The sequence below is a fragment of the Anopheles gambiae genome, chromosome 2, assembly GCF_943734735.2.
Source record: "Anopheles gambiae chromosome 2, idAnoGambNW_F1_1, whole genome shotgun sequence".
Taxonomy (NCBI): Eukaryota; Metazoa; Arthropoda; class Insecta; order Diptera; family Culicidae; genus Anopheles; species Anopheles gambiae.
This window is the reverse complement of record NC_064601.1, coordinates 4992763-5007031: the sequence shown is the minus strand read 5'-3', so window position 1 is coordinate 5007031 and position 14269 is coordinate 4992763. Positions and strand designations below refer to the sequence as shown.

The window sequence follows — 14269 nt, the reverse complement described above, 5'->3', positions numbered from 1 at the left end:
CCCTTAAAAGAACACTTTCCTTTCGTTGGTGTGAAATTACATTCTTCCGAGGTTAAATCAAAGGAAACAAACCCCCAGACAGTTGAATGAGGGAGGGGTGGGGTGTGAAGGTTGTTGTGTACAACGCGACACACAGTGAGCCTTTTACAGCAAGTGGGTCTACTCACCCCGGATATCCAGTATCCAAGCAGCGTTCGCTCGTCTGGCGGCAACGGGCGGCGCCATTGCAGAGGACCTTCTCCATCTCCCTTGGCTTTTCGGGAGAGGCGGCGCGCGCGCGGGTAAAGGAGAAAAGCGTCCACTTTTTCCGCATTGTTCCGAGCGTGTGTGTGTTGATTCTTGAGAGTGCCCGGCGACAGCTTTATTCCTCACTCCAAGTTGCTCCAAGTCTCGGGAAAGTGTGACGAACGCGCGGTTCGTTGAGGTTCTTTCCCTTCCAACACCGCCTTAGGACACTAATCACTGAAGAGAGTGACGACCAAGACGATGGGACAGACGACGATGAAAAGGAGGAGTGGGAGAGGCGCACGGATGGTGCATTCTGCCGTGCATACAAGCAGCAGCAGCAGCAGTAACAGCAGCGTCAGAAGCATCGGAAGCTAGTATACCGGCTCACACATCCTGTATCCTTCATTTCCAAGGCAAGGCAAACATTGTATGCTTTCCCCACTGCTACCACAGCCTGATTGCAGGCCCCGCACATACGTCACTCGAACGTAAACGAGGTCATAGGCCAGACCAGGCGGGCTAGGCGGCAAAACCTTTAACGTGCCTGTGAAAAGCCCGCCCTTGTGGCGTTGGCTTGGAACGCGGGGTGGTGCTGGTCGGATGTGTGTCTGGGAGGAGCGTTTTTGCTCAAATCTCAAAACCCGGTCGGGTTCGTTCGATGCACTACACTGCCACAACTACTACTGTTCGGCCTTTGCGCGTTCAAGATATTGCAGCCTAAAATAGAAGAAAAGAAAAGAGAGAAGAATGAATAAATGAGATGAAATTAAAATATATTCTAATTAAATTAGCTAACAGAGAGCTTCTCTTTCGCAGTGTGGTGCGTTTGGGGATGAGCGATTTCCTTGCGTGGGTACTTGGGCGGTGGTGGTGGTGGTGGTGGTGTGTGGGAGCCTCATGTTGAAGGCTCGCTTTGTTTGAACGGACCTCCTCCGTTTCAGTGACGACGATAGACATATTCTTGGAAGCATCTTTATTTCAACAAGCACAAACTTACTCCGGAGGTTTTTCATGTTTGTCGTCGTTTGTTTCCCCCGAAAACAAAACAAGCAAAGAGAAAGGATTTCTTTTTTCGGGTGCTGGTCTCAAAAACCCAAAAGCAAGTGGAGCACATTTGTTTGTACAAATATATGCACACCCAAAATTAGCTCAAAAAGAACGAATCGAGGCATAACTTTGTCCGAAATCGAGACGCACAAGAACATTCCACCGCACCATGGTGGTGTGGGGCCTGCCCTGAAACGCATCCAGACGCAGCGATGGAATTGTGTGTATTTCTGTGTGGTTGGGAAAGCATTCGGTTATTACCAGAAGGATCTACACACACTACCAGCAACCGAAAAAGAAGCAAAGAAAGTTGTGCTGAAATTGATGCAACTAGCTGGGCAATGGAAATGAAGGAACAAAAAACGTGGGACTCACCCGCTCCTTGGTGAACCCATTTTCCCATTCGGAAAAGTTTTACGGTTCAAAAAGTTTTCACCCAGGGCTTTTTTCTCTGCTTTCTCTGCAGGAGGTAGAAGGAGAAGAGGCAAGAGATTTCGGTGTTTGTTAGGGTTCCGCCAGCCCACCAGGTACACTGCCTCGGCAATAGTGATGGTGATGGTGGATGGACAAGCGAAGCAACAGCAACAAAAAAAGGGTTTTGAATGTTTTAATCAGTCCTCCGTCAACTTTTCACTCCTGCTCCAAACGCATTGAAATTCTCTTTACCCCTTTTTGTAGTTCGGTTCTGGGAAATCTTGGATCGTGTGTAAGGGGGCATCATATCCTGATGATGTTTGGTAAGAGTGTGGCCGATCCCTTTTCCAGCACATACCATCATCGGACCCAAACTGCCGGCAGTGAAGGAATCGTTGATTTTAGCGCCTCCGGCACTTGGGACGATAATAAGAGTTGGAGCACATTCTTGTTGATTTATACACACAAACACAAAACAAAAAATCGGGTATAAGAAACGATCCAATTGCTGAGGATCGTGTATGAGATGTAATTTGGCGAAAGGATCCTTAATTCCCACGCTAGGAAGTATTGCGCAAAAGGGACGAATTAATTAATATTTCCATCCATTTTTTATTCCTTATCCTATTTTCCTCACACAAATCATCCTTGATATTGTGCTGCCTAAAATATGCAAAGTTTTCTGGCAAATATGTTAGCCCCAAACGATACACATCATTCTCCCCACACAGCCCCAGCGACGACCGAAACAGCAGAGTGCAGTACAAATTCCCCAAAATCAACAGCAACCACAACGGCCACGGGAGCATAAATTATGAAATGTTGCCAACCTCCCCGAAACAGTTCGCCCGTTATGTGGGGGGGCATTTTCCAACAGCCGCGTCGCGTCGTCATGCAACCTTATCATACTTATTGGTTTAGCAGGTGATGAAATAACTCGCGAAAGACAGGCAACTTCCGGTGCCAGTGGGACACCACCCAAACCGAACGGGAGGGAGACGGGGAAGGATGAGGAGCACGACACAACGACAACACGACGACGATGACGAGGAAAACAACGACGGTGTGGAATGTTTTTGATCCGATAAAATTCTTTGCCGCATTCTACCCGTGCTTCTTCGGGCACTCTCTCTTCTCCCGTGACAAGTGATGTACCGTGATGTGTCGAAGCTACTCCTCTCCTCCTTCTTCTCCTCTTTGGCTCCAGAGTTGGCTGACACTTCCACTTCCATTAGATAATGCAACGCGCGACTTTTGCGAGGCGAACTGAGGGGATTCGTGGAAGAGGACCAAACTTTTTCGGTACAACTTGCCAGCGCCATGGTGGAAAATAAAGACACTGGAAAGTATCTTTGAGGACCTACTACTCTTGGCAGGGCGTTTGGATTGAGTGCTGCTGCTGCTGCCTGTTTGCTCCACTCACTACTAGTTACCAGTGACTCCTTTTTGGGGTGGAGTGCATATTCCACACTTTGGGAACATTCAGAGCGTGTGAAAAAGGTGAAACAACCACTCGGAAAATCAGGTGAATCCTCTTCGGTCGCTTTTCTTCCCTCCACTCACAAAGAAAGCGTTACTCGTTAGGCTTTGTAGGCCCAACTGTCTTCACCAATCGAAGCACCAAGGAGGAGCACCAGGAACAACAACAGAAGTGCCCTCCAGTTTTTTGAGAAAGTTTACGATTGTGACACGTGCAGACACATGCACCTTCTACACTAGGCCCTGTCCTGCCCCCCCACCCCCACCCCAAGAAAGCTCCCCCACCATCCGCCGTGGAAGCTTATCGGGAAAAGGTGCTATCAGTTTTCCGTTTTTCGGCCTCCTTTTTTTAATAATCACCTTGTTTTTACCAGTTTCTCGAGGGAGCAGCACACCAAGATAAATAATAAAAAATATGGCACTCGGAACAAGCACCATCGTTCGTGTGTCCCGGGTGCTGTCTTCTCCCTTCCGTGGAAGCACTTCCGACAGTTCCAGCGCACAGCACAACAACAGCAGCAAATAGCGCTTTGGCGTATGCGCGACACTTTGCAGCAAACACGCGAATAACCAACAGTGGCACTTATTACGCGAGCGTAGTGCACACCCAACCCAGGTACGGCTGTTATCAACATCAACAATGGCCACCAACAACAATGTCTTTTGGGTAGAATCTAACAGTTTTTGGGAGGCAAAATGGTCGCTTGCGGGTGATGTTGACACGGTGCTTGAGAAACCTATTCATAAAACTTGGAACAATACACCACCGTTGCCGTAGTCGTGGTGGTGGTAGTTGTTGTCGTAGGATGGCTTCTTCCTCTTGTCTTTAAATGCTAATGATAATACGCGAAGGTCCACGGTAAATCGACCACCTGCGAGGGGAGACGCGTGGCTGCTGAAGACATCGCGTTTGGGAAGATAATAAAGCGACACGCTTCTATTTCAGACGAATCTCTCATCTTGTTTTGTGCATTTGTGAGAGAAATCTTCAACCACCAAGCAGGGACACAAACCCCGCCAACGGAGACGCTATGTGCATTAATCCACTTCTTTTAGGATGACTGAACAGTCAGTCAGTCCTCCTCCTACATTGTACCACAAATATTTGAGAATGTCTAAAACGCCACCCAGATGATCTCACGTGTATCTCTCCCTCTCACAGCCTCACTGTCCCCCCCATCGGTGGTACCGGGGGACATGGAATTTGTTGTGGAGAAAATGAATACAAACACATCATGCTCCTTCGTGGAAAACCGTGCCCGTGTGATAAAGGATGTCCCTCATTGGCCATTCGCCTTCTTGGACGACACTGGGACCTTTGTGAAATCTTTGGAAAATCCGCCTAATGCCATTGAAAGCGAGATGACCGTGCGAGACACTCGTAGGGTTAGAAGCGGAGGGCATAAGATTACATTACAACACAACCGAAACGGCGGTGCGCCTACGTTCCATTCGCTGGAACTGTTTGCCTTAGCTTCATGAGTCTTCGTCGTCGTCGTCGTCGTCGTCAATGTACCGTTGGAGAACGGCCACGGTGGAGTTTGGCCGCTGTCCTCGGAATTATCTTAACGATGCACACACTCATCTAAAGACTGGCTTTTCTTCTACTGCCGTCAGTGTAAAGTCCACCGGTGTAAGGATCCAACCTTCGCCAACTGGCCAAGATATGATGTCGTGTAGGAGAGAAGCTTGGTCTCGTGGTTGTTGATTAGGGAAATCTAATTTAAGACAACAATACCCGGAAGGACACCATTCACCGTGGTGACCGTGTTTTCTGTTTCGGTCAGCACGCATCATATCACTTACATCCAATCGGGACCCCGCGTGGGCCCCAAGTGCTAGCGACGCCCGGATTATGGACCATCTGCCACAGGAAGGTGCATTAGACAGACAGTGAGTCGCTGCGTAATAGTAAAGGACGACCGTGCAATGTGCTGCTGGTACGAATTATTACCGCCCCAGGGCAATATGATGGTCGTGATTCGCTATCTGCGAGCATAAAAGCATTCCCATTCCGTTGGAATTGTATTACTTTACGATCATTCCGTACTTTGGAAGCACTGTGGGACATTACACATTACACCAGATCAATCGAATGTGTGTATGCACGTTAAAAGAGTACTTCCCGAATGGTTTCTACTTTTTCACGACCGTTCGAAATTACAATCGTAATAGCGTCGTATGACACCTTACTTACGCCGTCACCACCACAATATTCAATCATTTCGCTATTCGACGGTGTTTTGTTGTCAGGTGGTGCCAGAAAAAGCATAACTTCAAACTGGCAATAAAAAGAGGCAGCAAAAATCGTTGCACAGGCAAATAAAAACCAATGCTCTAGACATCAAGAGAGAGCGCACACGTGTATAAAACAGCATGAAACACGCAAAGAAATTATCCGTAAAACCGAATGTTATTTTCCACTGATTGCAACGTTTATTTTGGGTAGTGACACGTAACACACACACACACACGGCGTGCTAGAAATGCAAGAAAGAAACGAACGAAAAGGCTTCGCACCACGCCAGGAAAATGGACATTTCCTTACCACGACATTTCCTTATGTGCACATAGACATATACGTATATAAGTGGGACAACAAAAATCATTCCCGTCCGCAACACGACCGCTTACACGATCATCCGCGCCCGTTCGTCCCAACCACATGACACACACACACACACCGAATGGTGATGGCGCATAGCGCATAAAACGGAAGCGGCGCCCGGGTGCGCTTTTCCGTGTTCCGTTTATAGTCGTGTGTCTTCAAATAACAACTGGAACGTGGGCCGTGTCGAATCCAATTCGTTTCCAATTCCGCATGCAATGGGAGCTTCGCATTTTCCCATCCCCTTTCCTTCCAATTTCACTAATTGCTAGCATAAAACCGATAATGACATTACGATGATGGCCATTTTGGCCATCGTTATCTCGTCGTTTCGTGGCCGGCATGCTGGCGCGGAAGGTCGCGACATCGGCTTAAGCATCGAACCGGAAAAGCATACCCAAATAATGATAATAATAATAATCTCCTCATCGATCCGGCGAAGAAAATGAAACCGAGAGTCCTTCACACGGCCGTTGTACCCGTTGGAGTCGCAAAAAAAGGCTGCTGAAGAGTTGCTAAGAGTTCGAAACCTACAGTATAAAAAGAAACATCATTATTGAACCGTGTGATTTGGGAGCGTACGACGTGCGGCAAAAGGCGCAACGGCGACCCCGGAACACCGTCATCATATTCGATTTTAGCACGCAAGTGAACAGACACACACACACACATGGTGGTGGGTCACGTATTTGGAGAAATAGTGATTTTCACCTAATTCTAGTACGAGCTAACGAGCCGAAGGAAATTTTCGCCCAGAACCGGCAGCTGCTACTACCAAAACGGGTTTCCTCTTTTTGATGTCGACTTTACAACGAAAAGGTACAAGCAGCGATGGACATTATGCTATTGCTTGCGCAGAAGAAGGAATTAATCTTCTAAAAAAGGATCATCGTATAAACAACAAATGATAGGAGGCCTTGCAGCCATCATCTGGGGGCCTCCTCTTGCAGATCATTGGCACGGGAAAGTTTATTTAGCTAGTCCACATAATCCTTCAACAGATGATTTGATACGGTCCGTTTGCTTTGGGTGTGTGTGTGCTTTCCTATCCCAATTGCTGGAGTTGGAATTTCCACCGGGAGGGGTTTTCCGGTCATTGGTACGCTGTCCCGTACCGCACACACGTGTGCAGCAGCCTGTGTAATGATGGGTTTTGCTTTGCAGGAAAGAGCAGAAAAAGCGTGTAAAAATAGGATCCTCTCTTTCACGGGGATATCCATCTATCCATCTGTATCGACCCATATCCAACATACTCGCACTCGGTCAGGCCTCCAACCGTGCCTACGGAACATCTGAACATCGCTCGAGTTGGATTTTCCGCTTCGGGTCGTGAACATAGGCCGTAACAGTAACCCGTAGCGACCATATGTTATCCGAAGCACATGGTCGGTCGACCGGCAATAAACAGAAAGCGGCACATTATACCGCTTGTGTTTGTGTGCGTGTATGTGTGCGCACCAAAAGCCCCGATCCGTCGATGAAGTAACTGAGGGATGGAAATGAGTGACTTTTATGGGTCTCGGCTCTTTTTCGCTCGCTTCGCTTCAATGCTTCGTCCCTTGCGAAGGTCAGGGGCCCGTGGGCCATCTATGAAATGCAAGCATTCGACCGACTATCTCACCGGGATATTGATCTCCCGCGGTATAAACGATTTATTTATGGTCATTTGCAAACCGCGACTGACAACACTCCTCCGAGAACACTTTACTTCTGTCACAAACGGCTAGCGCCACCGATAACTTCAGCCCCGGCTCTGGTACAGAGTTAATGAACGGCAATGGAACGAACGATTACGAAAAGCCTGGATGTATCGATTCTCCACAAATCGACCATTACTTCGGAGATGGATGTGTGCGATGGGTGGTCTACTGGCGCTATGCAGAGTGCACAGTGAAGCTCAATGATTGATTCAACCGATTCTAGCGAGAAGATGATGATGATGGTCTTCCACCACCGTCGAAGCAGAAGAAGCAATGTGGCGTCACCACGTCCCGCCTTACTGCTATAACTGATTCAAACGATCAGCGAGCAGAAATCAGCATCAGATCGCACACACACACACACACACATCGAAGGAATTTATTTATCGGAATAAATTATGCAAATAATTTCATCGCCGACAGGAGGACCTGCATGACGACCCTCACCACCGAGCTTTCGCCTGACTGTTGGTCCCTGCTGGCGCACGGTTGATAAGACGCAAAAAAGGAGCGAACGAAGCACAACACTGGTGGATTGATGCATCGAAACGATTTTCGTGGAGTGGATGGGTGTAGCTTTTAATGAAATTAAAATCGTATTATATTACATCCACAGACCGTGCGCCACCGCGCTGAGTGTTTTGTCCTTTGCACAGCTTTAGCAAAACAAAGAACGGGGAAAGAAATGCTCTTTCCCCTGCAAACGACATCAAATCAATGCAAATGGAAACGATGAAGTTATTAATAAGAAATTTCCCTCGCTGCTTGGCACACAACACAAACAGCCAATTAAGTCATTGAAATAATGGTTCTATTTTGTTGCATTTCAGCAGCTTAGAGTGCTGCTGTTTCTTTTGTAGGTCAGCATGACCAATCTAAGGTAAGGTAAAAGCCGGCAGTTATTATTTACTATCTACGATTAGATTCTCAGAGCGGGTCTGATTCATCGGCCGCTTTATACAACGGGGCATGTGTAGGCCGTCCTGTGGCATGTGGAGTTTTTTTTCTAACATATTGAAACAAACTCGTCGCTCTTCTTCCTTCAATTCCAAGTACATATGTGTACACACAGGTGTGCAAATTGTGGTTCATGTGAAGACGATGTACTTCAACTGTACTTTAACCGTAACTCTCTTTTTGTTGGAAGCAATTTGTATGCTAGTAACGCTTCTTCACCCTGATATGCACTCTCTATCGTCCAACATACCGAAACGTAAACAATTGACACTGCGATCCGGGCCTTCAACCTCCTGTGGGGAGAGGACAAGAGCGTCTTGAATGCGTGTGTAATCAACAGCAGACGACAAACAATCGTCATAACATAGAAAAAACTGCGCTTTCGCAACCGGCAGCTAGAGGGGGTCATATGCGAGCAAATCGTTAGTTCCAGGAAATATGGCAATACAAATTGACGTTAAGCAGGTTGTTTCTATTGCATCACTTTGCACCACACACACCCACCCAGCTCGAAATTGCACTGGGAGAGAATTAAATTCATCTGCCATCTGTGTTTGGTAGGCGTCCGCAGGATCGTATTGCTAATTCGCCCATCCATCACTAACCAAACCTGGGCCACTCATTGGGCGAGTGACACTTGTGCAGTGGAAGCATAGGGGGGCACGGGTGGCTCAGCAAGGGGTAGTTAAATTAATGAATTTATGGTTTTATGTCTGCGCGCTCTGCGAGGTTTTATTTCTAGCTGGCGTTTCCCCTCCCTCAGGCTGACGATGAACTGACGACGATAGCTTACGGCCATTTAGCAGCGACCAATCAGTAGAAACGCATCACCCAACCTCCACTCCTCTCCCGGACCAAACGCGGTTGGGTTGGGTGGTGGCGTCAAAGCTTGTTGATGACGATGGCGACGACGATCGTTTGCTGTGCCGGAAGCGAACGACGCCGGACAATTTTCACCATTGCTGGTCTCTTCTCACTCTTACTCTCTCTCTCCCTTCGGCTCGGCTTCAAATGGTCCGAACATCAGCGTGCAAAATGAGAAATAATTGACACAAGACCGGGAACGTTTGTCTAGTGTGCCCCTACGAGACAACGAAGAGTTCAACCGCTTCAATGAACGACGCGCCCAGTCCCAGGGTCTGGCTATTGGAAATGTGGATGAATTCTCCGGTTCCCAGGGCAAAGGGGAACATGACAAAAAAAGGGAAAGACTGATAAAAATACATCTCGCTCCAAGTTTAAGCAGAAAAAAAACCAGGCTAAGCATCAGTGCTGGGGTGGAGGAAGACGGAGGTCAACGACAAACACTGGTGTCAATGGCAAATTAAGTTACTCGACGCAGAAACACAGCCTCCACCACGCCGCCATCGCCGTCTTACGCAACTCCAACGCTCCAATGGACGAACGGACGGACGCGAGAGCTAATCGAGCAGGACATGACACCGTGTCATCTCCGGAGTTCATCGTCGCCCATCCCTAGACATTCGACTCTGCCACGAATTCCAAACACACGCACACACAATTTGGAGGACAAAATGCGTACGATCCGGACAACACACAAATGGGTTGAGGGTTTTTTTTCTGTGTGTGTGTTATTTCGCTCGTCCTGCCTTGTTTTCTCGTTCAGGCCGCTTTCTATGCAGAGACAATTCGGAACATTGCTCTACGATACAGCGTCCTGTGGTGATAGTGGACGCACAAACATGCACACGACCATCCAGGACCATCAATACTGCGGCTTTAGCACGCACGAAATACGCCAACTACCACCTCGAATGAATGTTTTATCGTCAACCCGGACTGCGAAGGATGCTGGCGTAGTAGTGCCCCGTCCGGCGGCGGAAGTGGGAGGATCGATCTATGTGAAAATGCCCTTTGCGAGGGCATGTGATGGGAATTAGAAACGCGGATCCAAAAAGCGAAGAAGAGTGCCTGATGATTACGTTGCTTCTTCAGCTACACACACACACACCGGGGATGAGCCAGAGAACTATAACGAATCCCCGCGCCTACCGAGATAACCGATCGAATTGGTTATTCCAAACTCCCTAACCTAATTCGCCTCAGCTCATCATCTAGATCTCCCCCCCCCCCCCCCCCACTTCGATAGATACTCCGTGGGGGATGATATAGCCGGACGAAATGTGGCCGAATGGCCGTGAGACGCGCCTCGTTACTTTCACTATTCGATCCGATGGTGCTGTCCGTCGAAGCAGAAAGAAACATGCCAAATCGCTTCCCGAACGGATCCAACGACCACGCTCGCACAGGAGGACATTTCATAATGGAAACGCCGATGAAACGTGCGCTTCCAATGGCCCGAACGCTAGGGCCGTAGCCGTGGTGTGGGGGTCCGTGGAATGGATACACCCTTATTGGATTACTACTTCTCTCGTGGCGCACCAAATGGCGTGACCGCCCAGTGCACGAAACCGCAAAACCCGGGCAAACAACACACACACACAGGAACACACCGGATGGATGAAACGAACCAGCCCAGTCCAGCGGTACACTAGCAATGCGTCCAATGGTCGCTCTTATCGTTGTGTCGCCCATTCGCATCGAACCCTAAACTCAATCGAATGTTTTAGTAGCTCGAGAATCCCATTAATTCGTGCGATTGAGTCGCCATTCAATGCCAGAGGAAACTCATTTCATTATGCCGTTTGACATGTTTTTTTTCTTCCATCTCTCCCCGTTCATGGTAGCCATTTTATTCATGACGAATTGGTTTGAAGCGACGTTTTTGTCAAGCAGAAACTGTAACATGAAACGTGAAGTCATTTTAGATCACATTTTCTTTACAACCCATTACCAAAGATAAGTCGAAACAAAGAAATATGTATCATCCTTGAGCTGTCGACACAGGCTTTCGTGCATTAATCACAACCCTAGCGCATTAACGTGGGAAGCACCGCATTAAAACAATCTGTGTGCTACACACCATCACCGGCGCCTTGTGGTACAAGATTTGTGTCGCAGAAATTTAAAAGCATTTTTCAAAATGACTACATTATCTACTTACATGGCGTTACACACATCCATTTCCGGCGACGCGTAATGGTGATGATGGTGCGTCTAAGGACGATTCCGGATGAAGCCATTGAGATGATGGGAACGATGCACACACACACACACACGCAAAGGAACCGAGAACGCGGCGACATGATGACAGGTTACATTAACTCGTTAGCTTCAGGATGATGGCAGCAGCAGCAAGCGAGCTTCACTTTTCATCACTCGTCGCGTCGGTGGGTTCGTCTCACACACGCCCGGATGCTTCTTAGCTCCAATCCAAACGTTGCCCGCGTCGCACGCGCTTCATCACCACACGCCAGTATCCTGGTATCACAGTAGGCGCACGAATGATGAGAATCACGGTAAGTTACGTTTCACACCACGACACGGCACTGGTCACATTTTTGACAGTGGGCCGAAAAAAACCACACGAACGAACGAACCAAACACAATTTCTGTGAATTTCCGCATCATCTTTCCAACTTACTTTCAGCCGGAAAACTACGAACGATTGTACACCATTTGCCAAATCCGTGCAGCGTTGTGAGGAAGCTGCATTATTCACTTTCACACTACCATTTCGACGAGTGAGAGTTGTTTCCCCCTGAGAATGCATTTGTGCAGATATGGCTTCGGGAGCAAACGGGGCGCGCGCACACCTCACGACCGACTGTGTGTGCGCTCTGAACTGGGTTCCTTTTTAAGTCCGCGTTTCATCATTCTTCCCCTAATCGGCTGTCACGGCGCTTATGATAATTTCCTTAAAGCTAAACCTAAAGCCTTACACAGTATGCCATGACTGCGGCTCTGATCACTGTCATCTCCATCCGCTTTTGACGGTGGAATCGTGCGTCGAGAAGGTGGTGTTTGTGTCACTTTTGCAGCCGGAAAGCTATAAACTACGGAACGACGACGAACACGGGAAGCGCTCCAAACTCACATCTCCAACGTGCAGCGACCGATCCGATGATTAGTAAGCATAATGCACCGCTCTATACAAACACACGCACACAAACAGCCCGCGCGCGGTGGCGATTGAATATTGGTTTCTTTAAAAAGCTTATACTGTGGGCTTCTAAACCTACGACTGTTGGGGTACTAGTGCGATTCGATTTCCAATAATCTTTCCCACCGCCTCTTTTCGCGGTACGCCTTCCTAAGGCTGATCCGATTTGTGGGCCTTTCGGTAGCGCCTACCGCAGCCACAACAAATCGCCTCCTCTCGTCTCGTTCGCTCGGATTCACATCGGGCACGGGCAGGAACACACACTGGAGCGTCCCGGCATAAGTAGGGTATGCTACCGTACGCAGCACGTTGCGCACATTGCTAATTCCATTCTCCCGGTTGAGGCGCGCGGCCACGTCGACGATTCTATCGCTGCAGCAGCTTAGCTGCATCGACCGTCGGGTGCGTATCCTCGCGCTTGCGGACCCGCTGTTGCTCCGGGTGTTGCTTATTAGCCTTCTTACGCCTACGTTCACTGCTAGGACTAGTCGTCAGATTGAGCTTAGCACTAATGGGTTTGTCAACGTCACCGGCGTGTGACGGTCCGCCGTATCCGTATCCACCTCCGCCTCCGCTTCCGGCCCGCTGATGATTGATTGAGTTTTGATGAGCGACCGCGATGGCGGTGGCGGTGGCACTCGCGGCACTGTGGTTGGTGCCGCTTCCGCCCGACGCCGGTGCCCGGTACGGTGGCGCTGATGGTCCGATGGCCGGCAACGGTCCACCGCTGCCACCGTCTACTGCTGCTCTGCTGCTGCTCTTCGCCCACCGGCGTCGTCCACCGGCGGTAATGATGGCTCGGTCGCGGTCGCCACCCTCTAGTGCGGCCGAACGAGCCCGTGGGGCCCGATATCAGTGATGCTCGTTGCTGGGCATGTCGTCGATGTTGCTGTCCCAGTTGAACTCCGTCACGCCGTTCCGCACGCCCAGATTGCCCAGATGCGCAAACCGGACCTCGAAGTCGTTATCTTTGGCTTTGAGTCTTTCGAATCTGTGAGCGAGGCAGGCAGGAACACCGGGAAAAAAAGGGAGACAAACAAACAAGAGCAGAAGAATATTTTAGTATGGCGAAAGCGAACAAACGTGCCGCAAACTGGTGACGGTAATGGATTGTCAACGTTGTGCGCGTCTCGCGCAATGGTAGAGCGAAGGCAAACGATGAGCAGTTGTGTGACACCGTTGGGCAATAGCGCCGCGCCACCAACAGGTTAATGGCTTCGAGACTTCCTGACAAGGCGGCGCCGGACGATACACCCCAAAAATGGGGAGGTATATATCATGATTTCGTAATTTATTGCTCGCTACCATTGAACACGATTAGCCATGGTTAATCGATAAGCTAATGGACGCCACCACGCTCTTCCTCCTATCGCTTTCAGTTTCCTTCGGAAAGGACACACGTGCCGCAATGGTGGTGGGATGGTAATGTGTACGGAAAACGATGACCTTTTTTCATACATTTTTAAAACGTCTTTTTACAGCCTAAATACAAACATGATCAGCAATTGACCTTATCGTTTAATTTTCTACTAGCAATTTTTCACTCCATAACCCACCATGGACTCATAATAAAGTAACACACAAAAGCACGCCACCTTCTTTACAATTTAATAAAGTAACTCCTAAACTATTCTTGCACAGAAAACAGGTCATAAAAATAGCTCCTATCCACACTAATAAACCACCCCACCACGAGGCCTGACTACCTCCGTAGGCATACGCCTTTATCGCGATGGTCAGTTAATGTCACCGGTTTACTAGCTTAATCCGCTCGAAACGACCCTGTTAAGCCGCAAATGCAATAGTTACTAC

At 48.8% G+C, this 14269-nt stretch overlaps 1 protein-coding gene across 1 annotated transcript in view; it reads right to left on the bottom strand.

The window, feature by feature from the left end:
• Positions 1–167: 167 nt before the first annotated feature.
• The window catches only part of LOC1281734 (heparan-sulfate 6-O-sulfotransferase 1), a 49969-nt gene continuing 35867 nt past the window's right edge, over positions 168–14269 (bottom strand). Inside the window, exons 5-6 of the mRNA XM_061663570.1 lie at positions 11459–13448; positions 168–945 (exon numbers count right to left, since the gene is read on the bottom strand). Coding sequence (XP_061519554.1) covers positions 13310–13448 — 139 coding nt within the window. The 3' untranslated portion in view covers positions 168–945; positions 11459–13309. The remainder of the gene's footprint in view (positions 946–11458; positions 13449–14269) is intronic.